This window comes from Neomonachus schauinslandi, chromosome 5 (genome assembly GCF_002201575.2).
Source record: "Neomonachus schauinslandi chromosome 5, ASM220157v2, whole genome shotgun sequence".
In the NCBI taxonomy this organism is placed as follows: Eukaryota; Metazoa; Chordata; class Mammalia; order Carnivora; family Phocidae; genus Neomonachus; species Neomonachus schauinslandi.
Genome location: NC_058407.1, coordinates 3,104,118 through 3,124,108, shown reverse-complemented (window position 1 = coordinate 3,124,108; position 19,991 = coordinate 3,104,118). Strand labels below are relative to the sequence as shown.

Sequence of the window (19,991 nt, the reverse complement as noted above, 5' to 3'; positions counted from 1 at the left end):
CTGTCCATCTACTCATCTACCCATTCCTCCGTCCATCTACCCATCCATCCACTTATCCATTCACTGACCCACCCATCCATCCATCCCTCCCTCCATCCACTCACCCATTCACCTGTCCATCCACTCATCCACCCATCCCTCCACTCATCCCTTCACTCATCCATTCACCCACCCATCCATCTGTCCATCTGCCCATCCAGCCACTCATCCATCCCTCCACTCATCCACCTATCCCTCCATCCGCTCTCCCCCCCCCAGCCCCCCATCCACCCACCCACCCACCCATCCAGAACTCAGCATTTATTTGGACACACGCCCTACTGCTCTCAGTTGAGCACTGTGAAGTGTGAGCCCTCTGGGGCCTAGGCTGTCTGAGTCTTTGCCCTCAAGGATCTCAGTTAGGTGATAAGGGCTGTGATTGATTCCTACATAGATCCTGAAGCTGGCTGCCCTGTGGAGATGCTGTAAGGAACCACACAGCTCCCAGAAGAATGTGCTGGGGAAATAGAGTGCTCTGACCCAAGCCTTGGCCTCCAGAAGGACCTCTTTTCCTGGAAACCCTGGCTCTGCCTCACCAGGGAGGGGCACGATGCAGGTGGTCATGACCAGGAGCCACCTTTGTCCCTACCCCCACCCACCCCAGCCGGCCAGCTTGAGCCAGGCAGTGTCCCCTCTGTCACTGAGGACCTCAGCGGAGCACATGGGGGTGGGGAGAATCTACTCTGTAAACACCTCCGTGGATTGGTGAAGACTTCCTTCAAGCCCATAGATTGCAGGTCTGAGCACTTGGCAGTGACCCTTGAACATTCCTGAGCCATTCCTGAAAAGGTCAGTGTCCTAACAGCAGTGTGCAGCCAGTGTTCCTGGAATCAGGAGCTAAGAGCCCGGCCGTGCAGGCCAGTTAGTTTTGAACTGCTTCCACGAATAAGCTTGCATTTTCTGTATCACCATCGGCTTCAGTGGATGGCACTGCACCCGGGACGCTGGGGACGCTGTAACCACCATGTGGAAAACAAGGGATTTGAATAACAGCCGGGCCCCGGGGTGCGTGGAGTCCCTTCCTGGCTGCGCTGTCTGCTGTGTCCCTGTCCCCTCCATACCCTGGGCTCTCCGACAGACCCTTGTGGGCCTGTGCATGCACTGTGTGTCCAGCCTGGCTGCTGGACTACGGAGGGCCCTGCCAGGAGGAAGCTGCCCAGGGTGGGGCCCTGGAGACCTGGCAGCGACCAGGGAGGAGGTATGGGGGCCTGCTGCATCCTGGTTGCATGGAGAGGCCTCCTGTCTCTTGGCGCCCTGCACCATGCTCTCCTCCTGGCCTCATGTAAGTCAGGCCTTCAGGCAGAGACTTCCTGAAAGCCCCTCACTCCCGGTAAGGCCAGATGCCCCTGGACGACGGTGTCTCGGCACTGCGTGCTTACAGAGACAGGCACAGAACCTTCCCACACACCCAGGTGAAGGATGTTAGGACGCTGTCCCTGCCTTTGGTTTCTGTAGGAGAGCCTGACCCTGCATCCCCCACACCCACCCCTCCCAGCCTTCCTGAGCTGGGCCTTTCATCCCCGGGCCTTTGGTAGCTGTCAAGTGTTACACCGGGGCGCCATCGGCCTTCAGTGGAGCTGCAGTTATGTGGGCTCTAACGGGGCACTTGCATTCCCAAAGCTCCTTTCTCAATGTGTCTGTTCATTCTAGAAGGTTCTTTATGTTTGGGCGGGGCCCTCAGGCCCTTCTCCAAAGGTGTGAGGGCCCTTTTCTGATGCAGGCTTAGCATAAACACAAAGAAGGGTGAGGTGGTGGCTTCTACTCTGCACCCAGAGGCGACCAGCCCCGCCTTGTAGGCCCTGCTGAAGGCCTCAGGAAGTGATGCCCAGCCCGGGCCGCAGGAAGACAGCCATGGGGACCAGGGAGCCACGTGCCTCCGGCCGGCTCTGCTCCCATGCGCAGTGCACAGACCCGCCTGCCAGCCCCACCGCACTTGCCCTTGGGCACGAGGGTTGGTGCCCATAGCCCCGGGGAGGGGCCCAGGTCCCTGCAGGGGGACGGGGTGTGGGCCTGTGAAGGTCCTGTCCTTGTGACCAGGGACCACTACTGTAGTAGCTGAGACCTGGTGTCTTGGAGTTGGGGAGACGGAGCAGCTTGGTGCAGCCGAAGCCCAGCTGTGCGGATGGTGACTGCAGCCAGAGCTGCTGTGAGGAGGGCCCCAGCCCGGGGAAGTCCACGTGCATGGCAGCCTCGTTCCGCGGCAGCACCATGGGGCTCGTGTTGTTGGGATGCCCTTTCACAGCTGGGGCAGGCCAGGCACCACGCCGTTCGCAGTCGTGAGGGACAGAGCTGGCCCAGGGCCCGCAGCTGCGTCCCCCGCTGCAGCACTCCCGGGCAGGCTGGTGAGCACCGTCTCTCACACCCCCGGGGACGGCTGGGGGCTCACGCGGGACTGACCCCGCAAGGTCAGGAGGCGGGATCTCTGTACTCTGAGGACCTCTTGGCCCGTGGTCCTGCTCGTCGCACGTGGTGTGACAACCACAAAGGCCCAGTTTGTTTCCAGACGTCCTCCCCCAGAGAGTTGGTACCCCTGGGTGTGAGCGTTGATTTCGGGTAAAAGATGGTGCAGTCTCTTCAGTCTCCCTGAAAGCAGGCTGTTCCAAGAGCATCTACTCTTACTTCTTTGTGCGGGCCATGGCAGAGCGGGGCCTCCCTGGGGACCCGGCATGCCAGCGAGCCCTGGGGGTGTGCAGAGGCTGCATTCAAAGCTCGAGAACAGAAGCTGGTCTGAACTGACGAAAGAGAGGCAGACCGAGGCTGACCTGCACCCTCCGCCCCCCACACTGGAACAGGAAGACCCTCCTGATGGCAGCACACGGCCCGCCACGCCATCAGCCGTACGGCTGTCGCACACAGAGGCCGCACCCCCAACACGGGGACCGCGGCTGCTGCCCACGAGGAGCCCTAGAATGATCCAAGAGAGGTTTAACAACAAACACGTGCCAAAAAGCAACCATATGATCCGGCACGGGAAAGAAGGGAAACTCGGGTGAGATCATTTGGTTCTCATGGGTCACCTCTCCTGGCTGTGAGCCGCGCGGGCGGGTCAGACGGACCTGGCAGGACCGCAGGACCTCTGTCTCCGAGCTGGGAGGCTCCCCCAGGGCTCCTGCGCCTGCTTGCCCCTGCCCCCAGGGAGCGTTCTTGTTCCACGTCTTCTGCAGGGCTGTAACTCGACTTTGCTGCCCCAGCCCAGGGTCTCAGCGTGGGCTCTTAGGGACCAAGCAAGCAGGGGATGCGAGGGGCAGGGGACAGAACAGGTGAACGGCCAGATGGTTGGAGGTCTCACCTGTCTCCAGTCAGCAGTTGATTTGTGTCCATCCCTTGTCCTATCACCTGGGGGGCGGGTCACGCAGCGCCGGGGCCCCTTTCGGGGGCTGTGGGAGGGCTGATGGTAATGGATGCGTCCAGGAGCGTCACCACCCTGAATGACAACACCTGTGACCTGGTGGGAACAGCCTCTGACTGGCTCTTGTGACGTGAAGCTCAGAGAGTGTGGGAGCCTGTGGAGGTGCATTCCAGGCCTCATTGCACCTGCTTAATGGCCTCACGGGCGACCTCCACTTAGCTCTCTGAGATGCTTTTCAGAAAGTTTTGAAAGTAAGACCTTAATTATGAGATTTTTAGCACAATGCCAGAGCATTTATCCCTGCACTGGGCCACGTTGTTAATTCTTCAGACGGAGGGTCTGTGCTGCATACACAGAGTGCCCAGGCCTGGCTGGTTCCCAAGGCCTTCTGCAGGTGGGCAGGGCTGGGGACAGACCCTCGGGCGGGGGCCGCTCTGCCGCCCAGGTGGGAAGCTTTCATTGGCTGCTTCGTAGGGGCTCATTCATTCAGCAGTGGGCTGGGCAGCAGAGGATATAGAGGTGAGGCCGGGTAGCCGCGCCTCCCCGGGGCTCACAGGACTGGGGCAAGGGCAGAGCTAGCCCAGGGGTCCCAGGAGCCCCCTGCAGATGCGAGAGCTGCCGTGTGCCCGGTGCAGAGTCAGGGAGCAATGACGCTGGAGCTGAAGCTCTGTGGGCTCAGGGTACTCAGGCTTTTAGACATTGATTCTTTGGGTGATGTGGAGACTCCCCTGGGAGTTTCCAGGAGTTTGGTGAGACTTGTAATGTGGACCTAGGGTGATCACAATCTCCAGGTTCAAGGACACTGTGAACCCTTCGTCCCAGCCCCTTCCCTGTCCACTGCATAGTGCAGATCTCCTTACCAGTCTCAGATGAACCCCTTCGGGGGGGCCCCATCTCCCTGGGCTGCACACAGCAGACACCCTACATTTGTCCTGCTCCTCTTTCCACCATCTGCCTCCTTCTCAGGCGGTGAGGGTAGATCTGTGCACCAGAGCAGTGAGAAGTGGTCTCTGGCCTGCCGCCTGCACCCACCAGCACCCCTGACCATGCCCTTGCCACAGCATGGATGTGGCCGTGTGGACCCAGCCCTGACCAACCCTGAGTGAGCACTATGGTGCCCGAGAGAGAGTGTGGCCTGGGTCCTGCTGACTTTGTGGGGAGCGTAGTCTGCTGGCTTTGTCATCTGCTGCCTCGAGCATGACGTGAAAAGCCACTGTACCTTTCTGTTCTTAGGCTTCTCGTCTGTGAAATGGATATGTTTCTCTAAGCTTGTTGGATTAAATGAGAAAATGGTGGGAGGCACCGAGCAGGGACTCTGTAAACACCCCGAGATCAGCATCGGCCAAGGTGGCATCGCTGGTGTGTGCATCTCTGGATCCGGACTGCGCGGGACACGAAAGGACCAGAGGTGGGGGCGTCCAGGCCCCTCTTGGTTGTCCTCACTGGTCCGTGCAGCCCTGGGCTGGGAGTGGGGCCTGCCTCTCAGCTGCAGATGGCACGGGAGCGGCCAGCAGTGAGCACCGATGGGAGCGCTGCCTCTGGGGCTCCGTGAGCTCACCTTCTCATAATCTCGAAAGTCGATAAACATCCCAGCAAGTTGTTTTATGGGTATCGGCAAACTGATTCTAGAGGGCCTACGGAGCACAAGACCCCGAACAGTGAACACGGTATCAAAGAAAAACATGGAGGACGGACGCTACCTCCAGCGAGACCGGGCGGCTTTGCCAAAAGAAGAGACAAATAGATCATGGAGCAGAAGTGAGAGCACACAGATAGCCCCGCTGATCTTGACAAAGGAGCAGAGACACACAGTGGAGCCAGGACAGGCTCTTGAACAGAGGGCGCTGGGACACCTGGGCATCCCGTGCGAAACAGAGAATCTAGACACAGACCTTCTGGTCTCCATGAAAATCAACTCAAAACGGGTCACAGACCTACATGTCAAATGCAAAACTTTACATAAAACTCCTAGAAGTAGATCACGGAGGAGAAAACCTAGGTGACCTTGGATTTGGTGATGACATTGTAGACACAATGCCAAAGGCCCGGTCCGTGAGGGAAAGAATGGATAAGCCGGACACGTTACAACTAGAAACTTCTGCTCTGTGGAAGACATGGTCACACGAGTGAGAAGACAAGCTGCAGACGGGGAGGAAACCATCAGCTAAAGGACCGCTGTCCTAAGTACACAAGAACTCTTAAAACTCCGTGATAAGAAAGCAAACAACCGAGTTAAAAATGGGCAAAAGGTCTGTACAGACACCTTATTAAAGAAGGTGTCCACGTGGCAAGAAGACATATGACAAGATGCCCCACATCATATGTCACCAGGGAAATGCAGACTCAGACGGTGAGATGCACGCCTACGAGAAAGGCTAACGTCTAGAACGCGCATCCGTGGCTGGTGGGCGCGCAGAAGGGTGCAGCCGCTGTGGGGGACGGTGGCTTCTTCCAAAGGCAGACATACTCTTAACCATGTGACCCAGCAGCTGCTCTCCGTGGTACTGACCCAACGGAGTGGAAAATTTATGTCCACGCAGAAACCTGCAGGTGAGGGTTCATTCATAATTTCCAAAACTTGGAGCCCACCAAGATGGCCTTCAGTGGATGAATGGAGAAACAAATGTGGTCCATCCAGACCATGGAATATTACCCAGCGCTAGAAAGCAGGGAGCTACCAAGCCCTGAAGAGACACGAGCAACCTTACATGCACATCAGTCAGTGACAGAGGCCAGCGTGAAAGGCCACACACCATACGATTCCAGCTCCGTGGCATCTGGAAAAGCAAACCGTGCCGACAGTCAAAGGACCATGGTGGCAGGGGTGAGGGGGCAGGAGGATGAGCAGGGGGAGCCCAGAGGGGGTTCAGGGCAGTGAAACTCCCCGCCTGGTGTTACAGGGGCGGCCACACGTCATCACACATCTGCCCAAGCCCATGGCACGTCCAGCGTCCTGAGAGGGTCCTGCTGTCAGACCGCGGACTCTGGGGGATGTGATGTATCGATGTAGGTTCATGGATTTTTATAGATGTCCCTGGTGGGACTCTGGTGGGGGATGTCGATCGTGGGGGAGGCTGTGGGAAGTGCAGGGCGTATGTGGGAACTCTGTACGTTTTGCTCAATTTTACTGTGAACCCAAAAGTACACAGTACTTTGCCCTAAAAGTATTTTTTTTTTAGTAGCTAAACATGGCCCAGGACTCACCCTGCACTCTGGTCTCGTCCTCAAGCATACCCAGTTCATCCAGTGTGTCCAGTGGACACTGGAGCCTTCTCTGTCCAATTCAGTTGCGGGGGGGGTCTGCCGGGGCTCCCTGCGCTTTGGTCCTCCTGCACCTGCGGTATTGGCGCCTCCTGCGTCTTAGCCTGTCCATCTGGCTCCCATATGTATGCAGCAGGCACGAGGATTCAGCCCCATGCTGACCACTGGGCACACATGAGTGAGCTGTGCCGCCGACCTCCAGGTCCCTAGTGCAGTGCCCCAGCCTCCACCATCCTCGTGGCCTCCTTGCCTCCCTCTCCTGAGTGGGCCCTTCCCTCCTAGGTCACTGAGTCACCCCCAGCCAGCTTAGGGTGCTGTGTGCCCTCTGCACAGCCCCTGAATCCACGTGGGCCAGGACACAGGAGACCCATTGGTGGAAGGACTTTGGTGACAGTGGTGGCATGTGACACGCGTCAGGGATTACACGGTCACTGCAGAGTCCCTGCCTTTCCACTGTCTTATGTTAGACCTTGCTGTGCCCGGTGAGGCAGATAACTTGTCCTCCCCAGTCTCATGCTGCGGGAAATGGGGCCCAGGATGCAGGACGCCCCAGGGTGACACTGTGTGTAGAGGCAGCCCCAGGGGTTGACCCAGGACCAGCTTGCCTGGTGCACACCGTGGGGGTCGGTGCACGTCCCACAGCTTGTCAGGAGCCATATGGTCGGGTGGAAGATGCTGGTTTCATTCACACTGATTCCTCAGCAGGAGCCAGTTTTGGGGACCTGCAACCTCACAGTGCTGTCACTCTGAACCCAGTCTGTGACATGTGCGTGCTCACGTGCTGGTGGTTCCAAGCCCACTGTCTGTGGCCCCCCAGCAGGAGGCCGGTCAGCAGCCCCTGGTGCGCATGAGCACACAAGCTGGCCTTGGCCGAGCTGAGCCACACCGTGCGTCTTCCCTCCTGGCCTCCCAGGCGGCTGGGAAATCAGTGTGAGAACGCGCCCCTGAACAGGTTGGGAAATTTAATAGTTTTTATGATGCATGTTACAAGGAAAATACCGTTTTGTTCATGAGCCTATGAAATCAGCTTTGCTGAACGTCAGTATTACCACCTGTTCAGAGACAGCCTTCGGAAACGTGGGGCATTGTTGTGGATGTGCTGGTGCCCTGGCTGGAGGCCCTCCTCCCTGGTGGGGTGAAGGCCTCTGGGTCTCAGCTGCAGTCTGGGGCTGAGGAGGTCGTGTGGGCGCCTCAGTGTTGCTCCCAGTTAAGTGCAAGGGGGTGGGGAAGACAGGGGAGGGCAGAGCCAGCGCAGTGGGGCGACGCTCAGTTGGAAATGCTTTTAGATGCCATGTGGAGGCCAGGGGCTTGCGGGTGTGCAGGCAGTCGTCAGACACACAGGGCCGAGTTCAGCGGTGTCCTGGTGGGGCAGAGACAACCGGCGACCTTGGCCCCAGAGGACATCCCCTGGGGAGGGCTGCAGGGGCGGAGGCAGACTTGTCACCAAGAGACTGGAAGGGTGACCAGGCACCTGGAGGGGGCCTTCAGGCAGGTGGGGCTGGGTGGGCTTTAGGAAGTGGGGAGGATCAAGGGAATCCATTGGAGCTGGTGCGGGACCAGTGTGTGAGTTCTGCAGGGGTGCCCTGTTCCCTCCATGCTTTTGTCACCAGCTGCTGCTGGCCTCTGTGGACAGCACCTCCTAGCAGTGGGGCAGGTTCAGCCTGCAGCCTGCTGGACGGCAGTGGCCATGCGGCTCAGACACGGGTCCCCAGTCCTCCAGCCCCTGGCAGCTGGGAGCCCTCCCTTCCTGTGCCTCTGCCATCCCTCCTGAGCTTTCGCCCAGGTAGCACCTGCTGCTGCCCCCAGGCTCCTGCACCTTCACGAAGGCGCCCGCCCTGTCACTTTGTAGGTGGACGCGTGGCACGTGGGAAGGGGCCTCCCTCCTGTTACGTGGGCATCCTTTCCGACGGGGCCCTTCTTGAGGACGGCTCGGTGGACAGCATCTCGCTGTGCCCCGCCTGTGAGAGACTGCCCGGCCCCACGTCCTGCAAAGCAGAAACGTCTTCACAGGAGGAAGCCGACTCTTAATTGCTGTGCCAGGATTTAAAATGCTCTGTGTGGCTCAGCATGTGCAGAGACATGAAGCGGAAAGGCCGGCCGACTGGGGCACTCACGCCAAGCCCATGTTTTCAGGACCCAAAGGTGTTTTTCTGTTTAGCATTCCTCTTTGGAAAAGAAATATGAAATTAATTACAAGGACAGCGTATCTCGCTGAGCCATCAGAGGCCCTCAGATCACTCTATCACAGTGTCACCTTCTGTTCTCCACCTTCCGGAGTTCTGTCACCAGCGGGTTGGCTGGCCTGGCCGCTGGCTGTCCGTCCCAGCTGGCCGTCACCAGCTTCTATTTTTAGCCGTGGTTTGGTCCAGAACTTGACAAGATTTTCAAACTAATAACTGGATTGTCAAAGAAATCAGCTGTCGTAGGATGGTCCGGGAGGGAGCGCCGAGGGGGAAGCAGCCTCAGGGATGGTCGGACACCGGGGGCTGCCCACTTGCTCCTCCCGGAGGGCTTAAGGGCCAGCGCGGCTCCCTGTGACCATGAGGACATCACAGCGGAGCCGCCGCACTGGAGGGAGCAGGGAGTCTCCCTTCTTGGGCTGGGTCAACGTCTGTTGGGGACGCAGGAGTGGACTTGGTGGGTCAGACGCCATCCCCAGGTGAAGTGTCCCCTGGGCCAGGTAGGCTGAACGCTGGTGGAGAAGTTCTGACAGCGGACGTGAGAGAACCACGCAGGAGAAGAGCAGCACCATCCCAGAAAGAATGGCCAGACGCATCCCAGCTTGCATGCTCGTCCTGCCGTGCCTGCCCCGTCCCCTTCCCCACCGCCAGGGGGTGCCTGGCGAGGCCCCGCCAGGAGCCCCCGAGATCCGCTAGAATTTTCCCGGTGCCCTCAGCACTGCTAGCCGACGCCTCAAACCCTTCCGGTATAATTTAATCTTGGCTGCTTTTTTATCTTCCATTTTACACGTGTACTTACCAAGAACAGGTATTTTATGTTGAATATGGATTCTAACCCCAGCAGCTCCTGCACAGGCAGGAATGCAAATGACCTGTTCCCTCTGCCGGCTGTCAGAGGCCATGACTTTGGGCTGGGACTGTGACCCTCGACCCTGCCCCACATGGTCCCTGGAGACTGGCCCAGGTGGGCCGATGGACCGATAGGTGAGGCGCTGCGCCAGGGGCCGGCCGGAGTGGCCCCCCGGCATCGTGCTCCCAGAGGGTGCACGTCAACACCGGGAGGGCCCAGGTGCTGTTCCGGCTGGGACTAGCACGGTGGCCAGCGCCCGCGTGCCAGGCATCTTGCCACGTGTGTGTGCCCAGTCTCCGTCCTCAGCACAGCCCTGAAGGGGCCGCTCCTGTCACCGGGCTGTTGGTAGCACACGGGGGCCCCAGGTGTGGATGGGGTGATGCTGAAGCTACGGGCTCCTTCCCGCATCACCTGCTCTGCCACCAGCTCAGCTCTAAGCCACTGACCCTCCGACCCTGCCGGCCCGGAGGTGGCCGCCATCACGGTCCCCGTCTCGTAGATGAGGGACTCAGCTCCCAGGGGCCTGTCCGCCTGTGCTCTGGCCTCACCCACCCGGGGCCCTTGGGCTCCTCCCCTAAAAGGCAGGCCGGGAGGTGCCGGAGGCCCACCCACCAGGAGCCCCATGCTGCTGCCCTGCACCCCCGATGCCCAGGCGGTGCGGGCCCACCTTGCAGACGGCCGAGCGCCTGAGCTGTTGGTTTTCTAGCCAGGCTGCACAAATGGACGTCAGAATGTGGACGGAAAAGTGAATTAAACTAATTAGGCCTGCTACCTGACTTGTGTGTCAGCGAGAGACTCCTGTTTCTTTCTTCCTGGTTAAGAAGAGGAAATAATAAGAGTTGGCAAATGGGCCCTTTTAGCCCCGTCATGATTAATTTATTCATCTCTGCAAGTTGGCAATTTGTAAAGCCCCGACTTGAGCAGCTTTTTAGCCGACCTCTGTGTGCTCGGTGCCACTCGGAGGAGCAGGCACTGGGGGGTCCCAGGGAGGGAGGCCCTGGTGTACGCCGTCTGCCGGCCAGGCTGCCTGCTGGGAGGCAGTGCTCTTCATGCTCCTTAGAGCCCTCGGATGCAGTGTAACCCCTGCCATGTGGGAAACCCTAAATTTTCTGGTAGCCTCATGGAAGTGGAAAGGAACCAGGTGAAATTAATGAATATTGTGTTTAACCCAGGAATCCCGAATACTGTCTTTCAACCTGTAATCCACATAAAAGCTATGAAGAAGCATTCTGCGGTGTTTTGCGCAGACTTACTGGAGGTCTGGGGTGCACCCTCCCTGACACGCACCCCGCGGGTCTCTGCGGTGGCTGGGCAGACAGGAGGCCCGGCCGGGACTCTGCGGGACCACGTGTCATTTGCTTCATGGTCAGTGACCTGTCTGTCGCCCGATACCCCCCTCTGCTCATGCTGGCACAGGCCGGGCCCCCGGGGCAGAGTTGCCGGCTTCCGCTGCGTTGGGGCCCCCGCGCAGAGCCATGCCCGGCACGCAGCCCACGGCTCGGTGCGCACTCACGAGCCGACGGACGGACAGGCGCAGGGGTCGGGAGCGTTTGCCTTTCCTGGGGTCTCGTCTGTGCCTTTCCCTCCTGCTTACCCCGCCGCTGGTGCTGGCCACACCACCTCCTCTCTTCCGGACAGACCTCCTTCCTGTCGCCCAGGGGAGCGCCAGTCACCTTCCCTGGGACGGAGGTGTGTTCCTGGGCCTGGGGCACAGAGCCTGGGGCCTGCACGGCGAGGGCGTGGGGGCTGGTGCACGGTTAGGGCAGGCCCCGGCTTGCAGAGCGGCACCTGGTGGTCAGCCGTGACCCCGGACGTAACCGTGTGACGCCGCTCAGTGACGGGCGGTCCTGGCACAGAGGCAGAATGATGGCGGGGCCTTCCCTTTGATGCTCCTCGCAGCTTGTGCGCAGTCAGACCTTTGGGAGTATTCTGAGTTAAATAGAGTTCATTTTGTGTTTGACATTAGAACTCGAAGATCCGGGCAAAGAGGCTAAAAAGCAGCGTCCTCTTCGGTCCGCCAGCAGCCTCTCAGAAGGAGCAGCCTCGGTGCCACCACAGGGGCTCGGGTGCTCGCCAGGTGGGGACCCCGTCCATGCCTGCGGGTTCCCACCCCTGCACCTGCTGCAGGCCATCATGCCCCTCTGGGCGGACTGTCCACTAGGAGTTCGGTTTCTTATTAAACTTGTCTGCTCAACTATCTGTTTCCCAGGGATGATCGTTTATTTATCAGAAATGCACCTGCTGCTGGAACTGTCGCGTTGGCCACTAATGGTAATTATGATAATGATCGAATCTTGGTAATGACTGAATAGCAGTGATTGGGGACGAGCAGCAGCGGGGACACGGGCACTTTGCACGTGGTAACAACTCAATGAGGGGGGGATGCTCTTGTCCCCATTTACAGATGAGGAAACTGAGGTACAGCGCTAGGAGGCTTGCCCAAGGTCCCATGACCAGTCGAGGCAGGCCTGGGATTTGAACCCTGGTGCTTTAGCAGCATTTGAAAGTGTGCAGACTTTTTCGCTGACTCACTGGGCTGCCAAGCAAACTCTTCACTGACCGCCACCATGTACCGGCTGTTTTGTTTCAGCGATGCAGGGATGCAAGGGCTGTAGATGTCACAGAGGAGACAGATGACCCCGTGACAGAGGGCCGTGCGGTCATGGTGGCCATGCAGCCGGGGCTCGGGGCTCGCTGCCCCCCTCACTGCTGACCACGCTCCCAGCAGCCTCTGCAAGGGGCCAACCAGACAGACAGCTCTGGGGTCGTGGGAGGGGACCCTCGCGCTGGAGCCCGAGGATACTGCTGTGTCCCCATGTCGTCCTTCGTGGGAGGGTGTACACGCACAGAGCGAATCCTACTTTGTAGATGGCCACGTCCTTCATCTGATTGGAACAATACAACCCTTTTGGCACGAAGCACAAAACGTCGTTTGATCTTTAACATTAGAAGGCTTCTCTTGGAACCCACCCAGAGGCAAGAGTCCACAGCTGCAGATTTCCTTCTAGAAGGTGTCCAGCACAGCGGTGTTTGTGGTGGTGAGCTGCTGACCCTTTCACCAAGCCCACGTGCCCGGGGGCTTTTGACAACACCTTTGCCTGCACCGGGGCCACGTGAGTGTGGGCCTCCCTGGGGGACTGGTCAGAGGGAAGACTGCCTCTGACCCACACGCTCGGGATGGACCGTCCACACGCACAGTCCACGCCGCTCGTCATACTGAGAGGCGGGACAGCATGTCCGGGCCCCTGCGATGCTGGGCCAGCTGCGCTGTGCTTGGGCGCGGGTACTAGCAGCTCTCCAGAGCTTCTGGAGGATTCTGACATGTGGACGGGGCTCAGAGCTGCAGGCCTCCCGCCGTCCAGGAGGGGCAGCTTCTGCTGCTCGTGGCCATCACGACAGTTCGTGTCACCGTGGGCAGCGTGGTAACGGACCGGTGGCGAGCGGCAGGGGCAGGGACCAGAATGCACTCTTGCCGTGGCCCTGCTGACGTGGAGCAGGGTGGGAAGAGCCTTAGAAGGACCTGATGCGTCTGACTTCTGACATCAGTGTCCTGGGCAGACCTTCCTCTACTTTGTACGTCCGTGGACGGGGCAGAGCACTGCTTGTGGACCTCAGTATCCCCCTAGGTTTGCGGGACTGGGCTGTTGATGGGGCCCTGACTCGGCCCCTCTGCCCCACTGTTGTTCCGCAGGCAGACCCGTCCCCGCGAGGGCGGACCTCCTGGGATGTGACGCAGTGACAGCTTCATGAGCAATGGCCCTTTACCCGAACGACGTGGGCAATGCAGAACAGCACACGGCTAACCGCCGGGCCGTGGTTCCCACGTTGGAGACGCCTCTGCCCGGTGCATAAATAAGACAGGCCCTTTTAAAAAAGAAATCTGTATTTAAGGACGTGTTTGGCTGTGTTCTTTGCCTCCCGTAAAGGTCACCCAGATAGATTTTTCCTTCTTTAGCATTGCAGGCTGTGAAGCGCTGGGCATTTCTATTCTCTCTCCATCCAGTGAACCTGGGGGACTAAATTAGATTCTGAAATTGAGTGTGCAGGGGAGTCGGTGAGTTACCGTAATGGGAGGGTATTGCTTCTCACCTTGCAAGTAGCGAGGTCATGATAATATGAAGCGAAGTGGATTAAAAATAAAACCAAAGGTATTTATTTACAACCTGCTCGGAATTGGATTGGCGTCCATGTAAGTTGCATCTAATGGTGAAAGACAGCAGATTGATGTTCATCTGTCCCTGGGGACATTCTGCCAGTGAAATTTGCTCCGCGAATTCAATTTAAAGGCCCCCAGAAAGTATCCAAAATGCAAAAGGAAATGGGGTTGAGGAAGGGGATAAAGCAGCCGCGGCAAGCCGACAGCGGAGGACAGCCCCGGTGCGCGTCTCGGGGTGGGGGAGAGTTCTGCACGGCTCACGGACCCGAGGCGCCGCGTCGCTCCATGCCAGGCCCTGGCCACCCCTGGCTGCCCCTGGTGGGAACTGGGACCCCATTCTGCAGATGAGGAGCCTGAGGCTGCGAGGCGGTCAGTGGCTGGCCCGTCTCTGCAGCCAGATGGCCACACAGCCAGGATCTGAGCCCAGAGCCTGCCTCCAGCGGCCGGCTCTGTGGGATGGCGCAGCTACCCCCAGCCTGCAGATAAAGGGCGTGGGGCTCAGGGGGGTCCGTTGAGGGCTGGACTGGGATGTGAACGCATCGCCTGCCCCTCTTGGCACACCCTCCTTGTGTCCCCTGTCCCAGCCTTGCGGGGCCAGGAGGCTTGGTGGACGGTGCCTGTGTGAGTCTCCCCGAGCTGCCCCTTTCCAGGCAGGCAGGTGGGGCAGCCCGAGTCTGATGCCCTGCCCGTCCCGTCTTCTGCTGGGACCCTCGGAGGGGCAGCACCAGCACTCTGAAAGCCCAGCCACCCTTCAGGCTTGCTCAGATCCGGCTCTGGGTAGGATGGGAGGTGGAGGGAAGGCCCTGGGGGCCACATTCTCCAGAACCAGAGCCAGCCGGGCTATCTATGCAGTGTTGGTCCACTTCCTGAGAAGGAGTCTGGCCTCAGGCCTTGCCCTGACCTGATGGCCCAGTCCCCCATTTCTCCTCCTCTGAGATCCCCCCAACCCAGGAAGCCGTCCTGGCCACACAGCCCTACCCACTCCTGCCAGAGCCCTCTGGGAGCCGGGGCCCGTGCTCCCCGAAACCCACCCCACCCTTGGTGGTGTTGCAGGTTGCTCTGGATGAGGGCCACGGTCCCTCAGAAGGGCTGGTCAGGGTGCAGGGCTGGGTGTCATGCATCGCTGTGGTCCGGTCATGTTTTTCTTTCCAGCACTTTCTTCAGTATCCCTCTCTCTGGTTCCTAAACTGTGAGCTCTTGAGACCGTTGCTGTGTCCTGTAGGGGGTGAGCTCAGTGCCCAGCCCAGCGAGCTGAGACATGGCCCACATGGGTGGGCTGGGGTCAGCTGAGGGTCCCTAGCTTGGTCTTCCCTGGAAACACTATCGACTGAGGGACAGTGACAGGGGCTGCCTGACATGCCCCCCCCACCCAGTGTGTGCCCACCTGGCACATACCTGCCCCCGGTGCGCCCAGTGTCCTTGCTGAAGGAGATGGTGCCTGGAGAAGTGTCACCACATGCACAGAAATCTGTGTCTGAAGTCAGCCCTGGCCGGGGTGGGTGGGGGTGCTTTCCTTGTGGATTCTGCAGAGCCTTGGGGGGAGTGGGGGCTCCTGGGCTGAGGCAGCGCACTTGCAGCCGGGCCCCTCAGGACCAGCACCGGGGCCCTGGAGCCCCAGGGAGCCGGTTCGGTGAGGTCACGGTGTGGGCGGCTCTGCCCTCAGCATCCCGGCAGCGTCGCCTGAAAGTATGTGGAGCCGGGTGAGGGCCTTCCTCCTGGCTGTAGGGGCTTGGGGCCTTTTGGAGTCCGGAGGGGAGGGGACAATTCGTGGGATCTGGGAGGCTGCAGAGCCCCCTCTGGCTCACCCCCACTGCTGGCCAGTCCCCACCCAGGGGAGCCCCTGGTCTACAGCCCCCTCCCCGTGGCTGGTCACCTGCTCTGACCTGGGCTTGTCTCTCTCCCCCCAGGAGCTGCTGCTCTTCCTTCAGAACCTGCCCACAGCCCACTGGGGCAACGAAGACATCAGCCTGCTGCTGGCTGAGGCCTACCGCCTGAAGTTTGCCTTCGCAGATGCCCCCAATCACTACAAGAAATGAGCCGGGGCCAGCGCGGCTGGCCTCACCCACCCGGGGTGGTGCCCCCAGCGCCCGTGGCTGCAGGCCGGTGGCCAAGGAGGGGCCTTGCTGGGCTGCCCTGCTCTCCAGGGAGCTGGCCAGGACTGGGCGTCAGGCGAGGGCCAGGGCCTGGCCGGGGGCCGCCTCTGTTTCCTAAGATACCAAAGAGAGCTGGGGGAGGGTCTTGGCCCTTCAGGGGGCCGGGAGTGGGTGGGCATCTCCCTGCCCTGTCCCTGGAGCATCCTTGCCAAATGCCCACCTCCTGGAGCCCCCAGGGCACAGTGGCCCGAGAGCCAGACCCTCTTGGAGGAGCCTGCTGTCTGGTGCCGGGGCCAGGAGGAGGTGGTGGTCATCTCATACCTGCTTTGAAATGCAAAAACCCTATTCTGTTGAGTGAAAGAGAATAAAACAGAGACAAAATAAGAAGTGAACTGTTGTCCTCGCTGTGAAGTCTTTGTCCCCACGGGGCTTCTCGAAGTTGGCCTTATTCCTGTAACTGTCCGGCCCCTGGGCTCTAGCATGTCCCTTCTCTCTTGCTCTAACCTGGACTGGGGATCGCTCTGTGCGTCAGCCGAGCGGCCGGGAGCTGTGGCTACAGCAGGCTGGGGGCAGGCTGAGGAGCTGAGCAGTCGCCGTGCTTTTCCAGCCTCTTGAAAGTGAGGACTGCGCCCCCGCTAGCCTGCATGCTGCTCTGCCCAGGGCGAGCTAGGGGGACACACCGCACACGCTGCCGCCAAGGATGTAGCTCCCTGTCTGGCCATCGGGTTGGGTGGGGTTCAGCCTCTGTAATCGGAGACCTCGAGGCCCACTGCTTAGCCTCCCCCCACCTCCTAGGTCTCCGGAGGGTTACAGAGCTGATGGCTTCCTGCGGTCTGTGGGTCACCGGGGCTGAGCGCCCAGGCTCAGCAGGTCTTGGACTGGCCTGCCTAGGGCTCCATGGGGGCCAGACACGCTTCCACACGCCCCCCACCCATGCGGAGGTGCACCTGTCCCAGGCACGTGGCCGGCCCACGCTGACCCCTGAGCCAGGACAGGTTCTTGTCCTCAGCTCCTCCTCCTGCTCCCAGACTCATGTGTTTGCAGACGCCTCTTCCCCGCCCCGTGCCCGTCCCGGGGCAGCCAGGCCTGTGCCCCCGCCTTTGCATGCTCGGCGTGAGGACGCTGCGGAAAGCCTGTGAATGGAGGATAGGAATCACACGTGTGATATGTGTGTCCTTTCTTTTTGTTAAAAAGATTCTTGGGTCATTGCACTTGGCGTGGAAATCACAAAATACTGTGCAAATGTACGGTGTTCCCAGATCAGCTGAGGGACCGGCCTCAGACCGGCTAGACAGAACCCCCCCAGCCCCTCTCAACCAGCACCCGGCTGCCCAGCGGCTCTTCTCCAGCCAGAGCATCGGGTTCCAGGAGAGCCGCCCGGGGCCGCGTGCTGGAAGCCCCATCCTGCTTGGTCGTCCCCCCCAGGAACCGCTGTCGCAGCTCAGAGCACTCTGCATGGCCAAGGTGTTGGGCACACAAAACATCTGCCTCTGGAGGCAGTTAATTTTTCAAGTAGGAGGATCTGCGAAGTTAAATGAGGCTCCACGTATATTTTTCTGTGTCTGTGAACCTGAAATTGAATGCTAGGGCTGTTGACACGCCTCCTAGGGGCCTAGCCCATCTATCTGAAAGGATGGACGGTGTTCTGTCTGGAGAATGATGTGCTGGAATGGGAATAAAAATGCAGGGAACCCCCCAGCCTTGGCCTGATTCAAGGACTCTCCTAAGGGAACGGGGCTGCCCTGGGCGTCTTTGGTCCTTGGAGCCCAGGTGACAGCCGAGGGTGGGGGCACTGGGCTGAGTCCTGGCCTTTCCATACAGGCCTGACATGGGGCATAGCACCCACAGTCTTGCTGAAGCCAAGGGGTACCTCTCAGGGAGATGGAGGCGCAAGGCAGAGCAGGAGTCACACTCGGGCTGAACCCCAAACCCTGATTCTGCACGGCTGGGGGTCAGATCCAGGCTGGCCCCTTGTTGGACCGTCTGCCAGGCCTGGGACGGGAGGGGCCTCCTTACCTGGCTACACCCAGTCAAGAGCCTCCTGGGGCCCAGGACATACCCATCCCTGCTTCCCATCCCTGGGCTTCCCACCCTCCTGGGGTCATTGAAACAAGGCCCTATGAGCCCCAGCTCCTCCGGGCTGCTTTCATGTGCTCCACACCACTCGGACACCCCACATCTGCACATCCCCGCACGGTGGGGACTCCCCAGGGCAGCACTTTGCTCTCTGATCTCGCGCTGTCCACTGATGGGGTGGGGTGATTTGCTGTCCCTGTGGATGGGCAGGAGATGCCACAGGGTGGGAATGCTCCCCTCTCTTCCCACCGTGACTGAGCACCGTGCTGAGCTGGACTGACGCTTATTGCCGGCTTGGGCTCACGGGGTGGGGAGGTGCCGGGTCAGAGCTCAGAGCTGGTGACCACTGGCATTTGCAGCCATGGTTTGTTGGTGTTTGTGGCCTGGCCGTTGGCTCCTCAGGCCCACGTTGGGGTCTCACAGCCCCCACAGGTGGCTCAAACCCCAGGGGTCCTGAGACGAGCCCCTGACCCCTTATTCCCATGGGCTTCACCCTGCCAGGCTACCTGGAGTGGCCCTGCCTGTTGGTGCTTCTGCCAAATGGAAGGTGCCAGAGATAGGTTCACGGGGCGGCCGGGCCCCAGCCAGGTCACATGTGCCAGGGAGGGGGTGGAGTGGAGTGATTCGGGCTTTGGAAAGGACTAACCGGTGGGCAGGGCTTCTGTGTTGGTGTTACCTGTGGCTCTGAACTGGGAGAACCCCCTCCTCCCACCCCCCGTGTTTCAACAGGCTGATTCCATCTCTAATGTGGGGCGAGTTCCGGCTGCACCAGGCCTGGGCTTCTGGGCGCTGTCTACCTTGACCGTGGGCTGGTGGGCCTGCTGTCAGAACCCCTGTTCAGGGAGGCTTGCTCAAGACGTGGGCAGACACTGCTCCCAGGGTCAGACAGCAGGGCCCTCCCTGAGCCTCCCCGATCCTGCCCCACCCCAGCTGACCCTCTCCCCTTTCCCCTTCCACCTCATGCTCTGTGAGCACCACGGGGTCGTGGCTGCTCAGGGATCCGCCCTGCTCAGCTTTGAGGCTTGTCACCCTCGTCCTGTAGCCCGACTGATCTTTAACAAAGGACAGCCAGGGGCTGCTCACAGCGACCGTGCGCCAGGGATCTAACCCCTGAGTCCCTTTCATTGACAATTTGAGGCTGATTATTCACTTAGGAAAAAAATATACATATCCAAATACTTTCCCGATAATGGATTTAAACATAAAAATTAAAATTCCCCAAAATGCTCAAAAGAGAAATAGATATTTTTAGTAACAGGGAGTGGCAAAAGGCTTTTTGAGCGTGATTCCAGTGACCAAACGACCCAGAGAAAGGCTGATGTACCGCGTGCACCGTGGAGTAGCCGCGAGGACCCCCAGCACCTGCCCCGGTAGGCAGAGATGAGTGATAGCAAGCTGAGCAAACACATTTGCAGCCTGAGTGAGATACTTATGTTCCTGAAGATGTATGGAGTTCTTGGAAGTAACTCTTGGAAACAAAAATGGGCACAGTACAGAAACAGGCAATTCTCAAAAAGGAGGGGCAGGAGTGGTCAGTAAGACGCTCACATCATTAACATTCGAGTGGGAGGCAAGGCGTGAGATGTGGGTCTCCAGCAGCACTAGCTGCCTGGCCTTGGGCTGAGTTTGTGGCGATTCCTTACACGACAGTGGAAGACCAGTATGCTCTCTCTCAGTCTTTATATTTTTCTCAGAAGATCTAGCAATGATTTTTGTTGTTTTTACTTTTAAACTGAAGTATAATACTCACAGAAGAGGGCACCCCGCAGATCTAGTGCCCAGTGAATTATCCAAAGCAAACACCCGGGCTCCACAGCCAAGGTCAAGGAGAGCCGCTGGCCCACGTGCACCCCAGGTCTCCCCGGGCATGATGCCACCCCAACTCCCAGCACTGCAGTTTGGTTTTGTGTCTTTCAAAACTGTGTCCTCTAACAGGATTGCACGGGATCTACTTCCGTGAACAACTTACTTTGCTCAGCTTTCTGCT

The 19,991-nt window shown here is 59.4% G+C and overlaps 1 protein-coding gene across 3 annotated transcripts in view; it reads left to right on the top strand.

Annotated features, from left to right (window-relative positions):
* TBC1D22A (TBC1 domain family member 22A) overlaps positions 1–16,320 on the top strand; it is a 319,187-nt gene extending 302,867 nt beyond the window's left edge. For all 3 annotated transcript variants that reach the window (XM_044915765.1, XM_021687821.1, XM_021687820.1), the window contains one exon: positions 15,743–16,320. In XM_044915765.1, coding sequence (XP_044771700.1) covers positions 15,743–15,871 — 129 coding nt within the window. In that variant the 3' untranslated portion in view covers positions 15,872–16,320. The remainder of the gene's footprint in view (positions 1–15,742) is intronic.
* Positions 16,321–19,991: the final 3,671 nt, after the last annotated feature.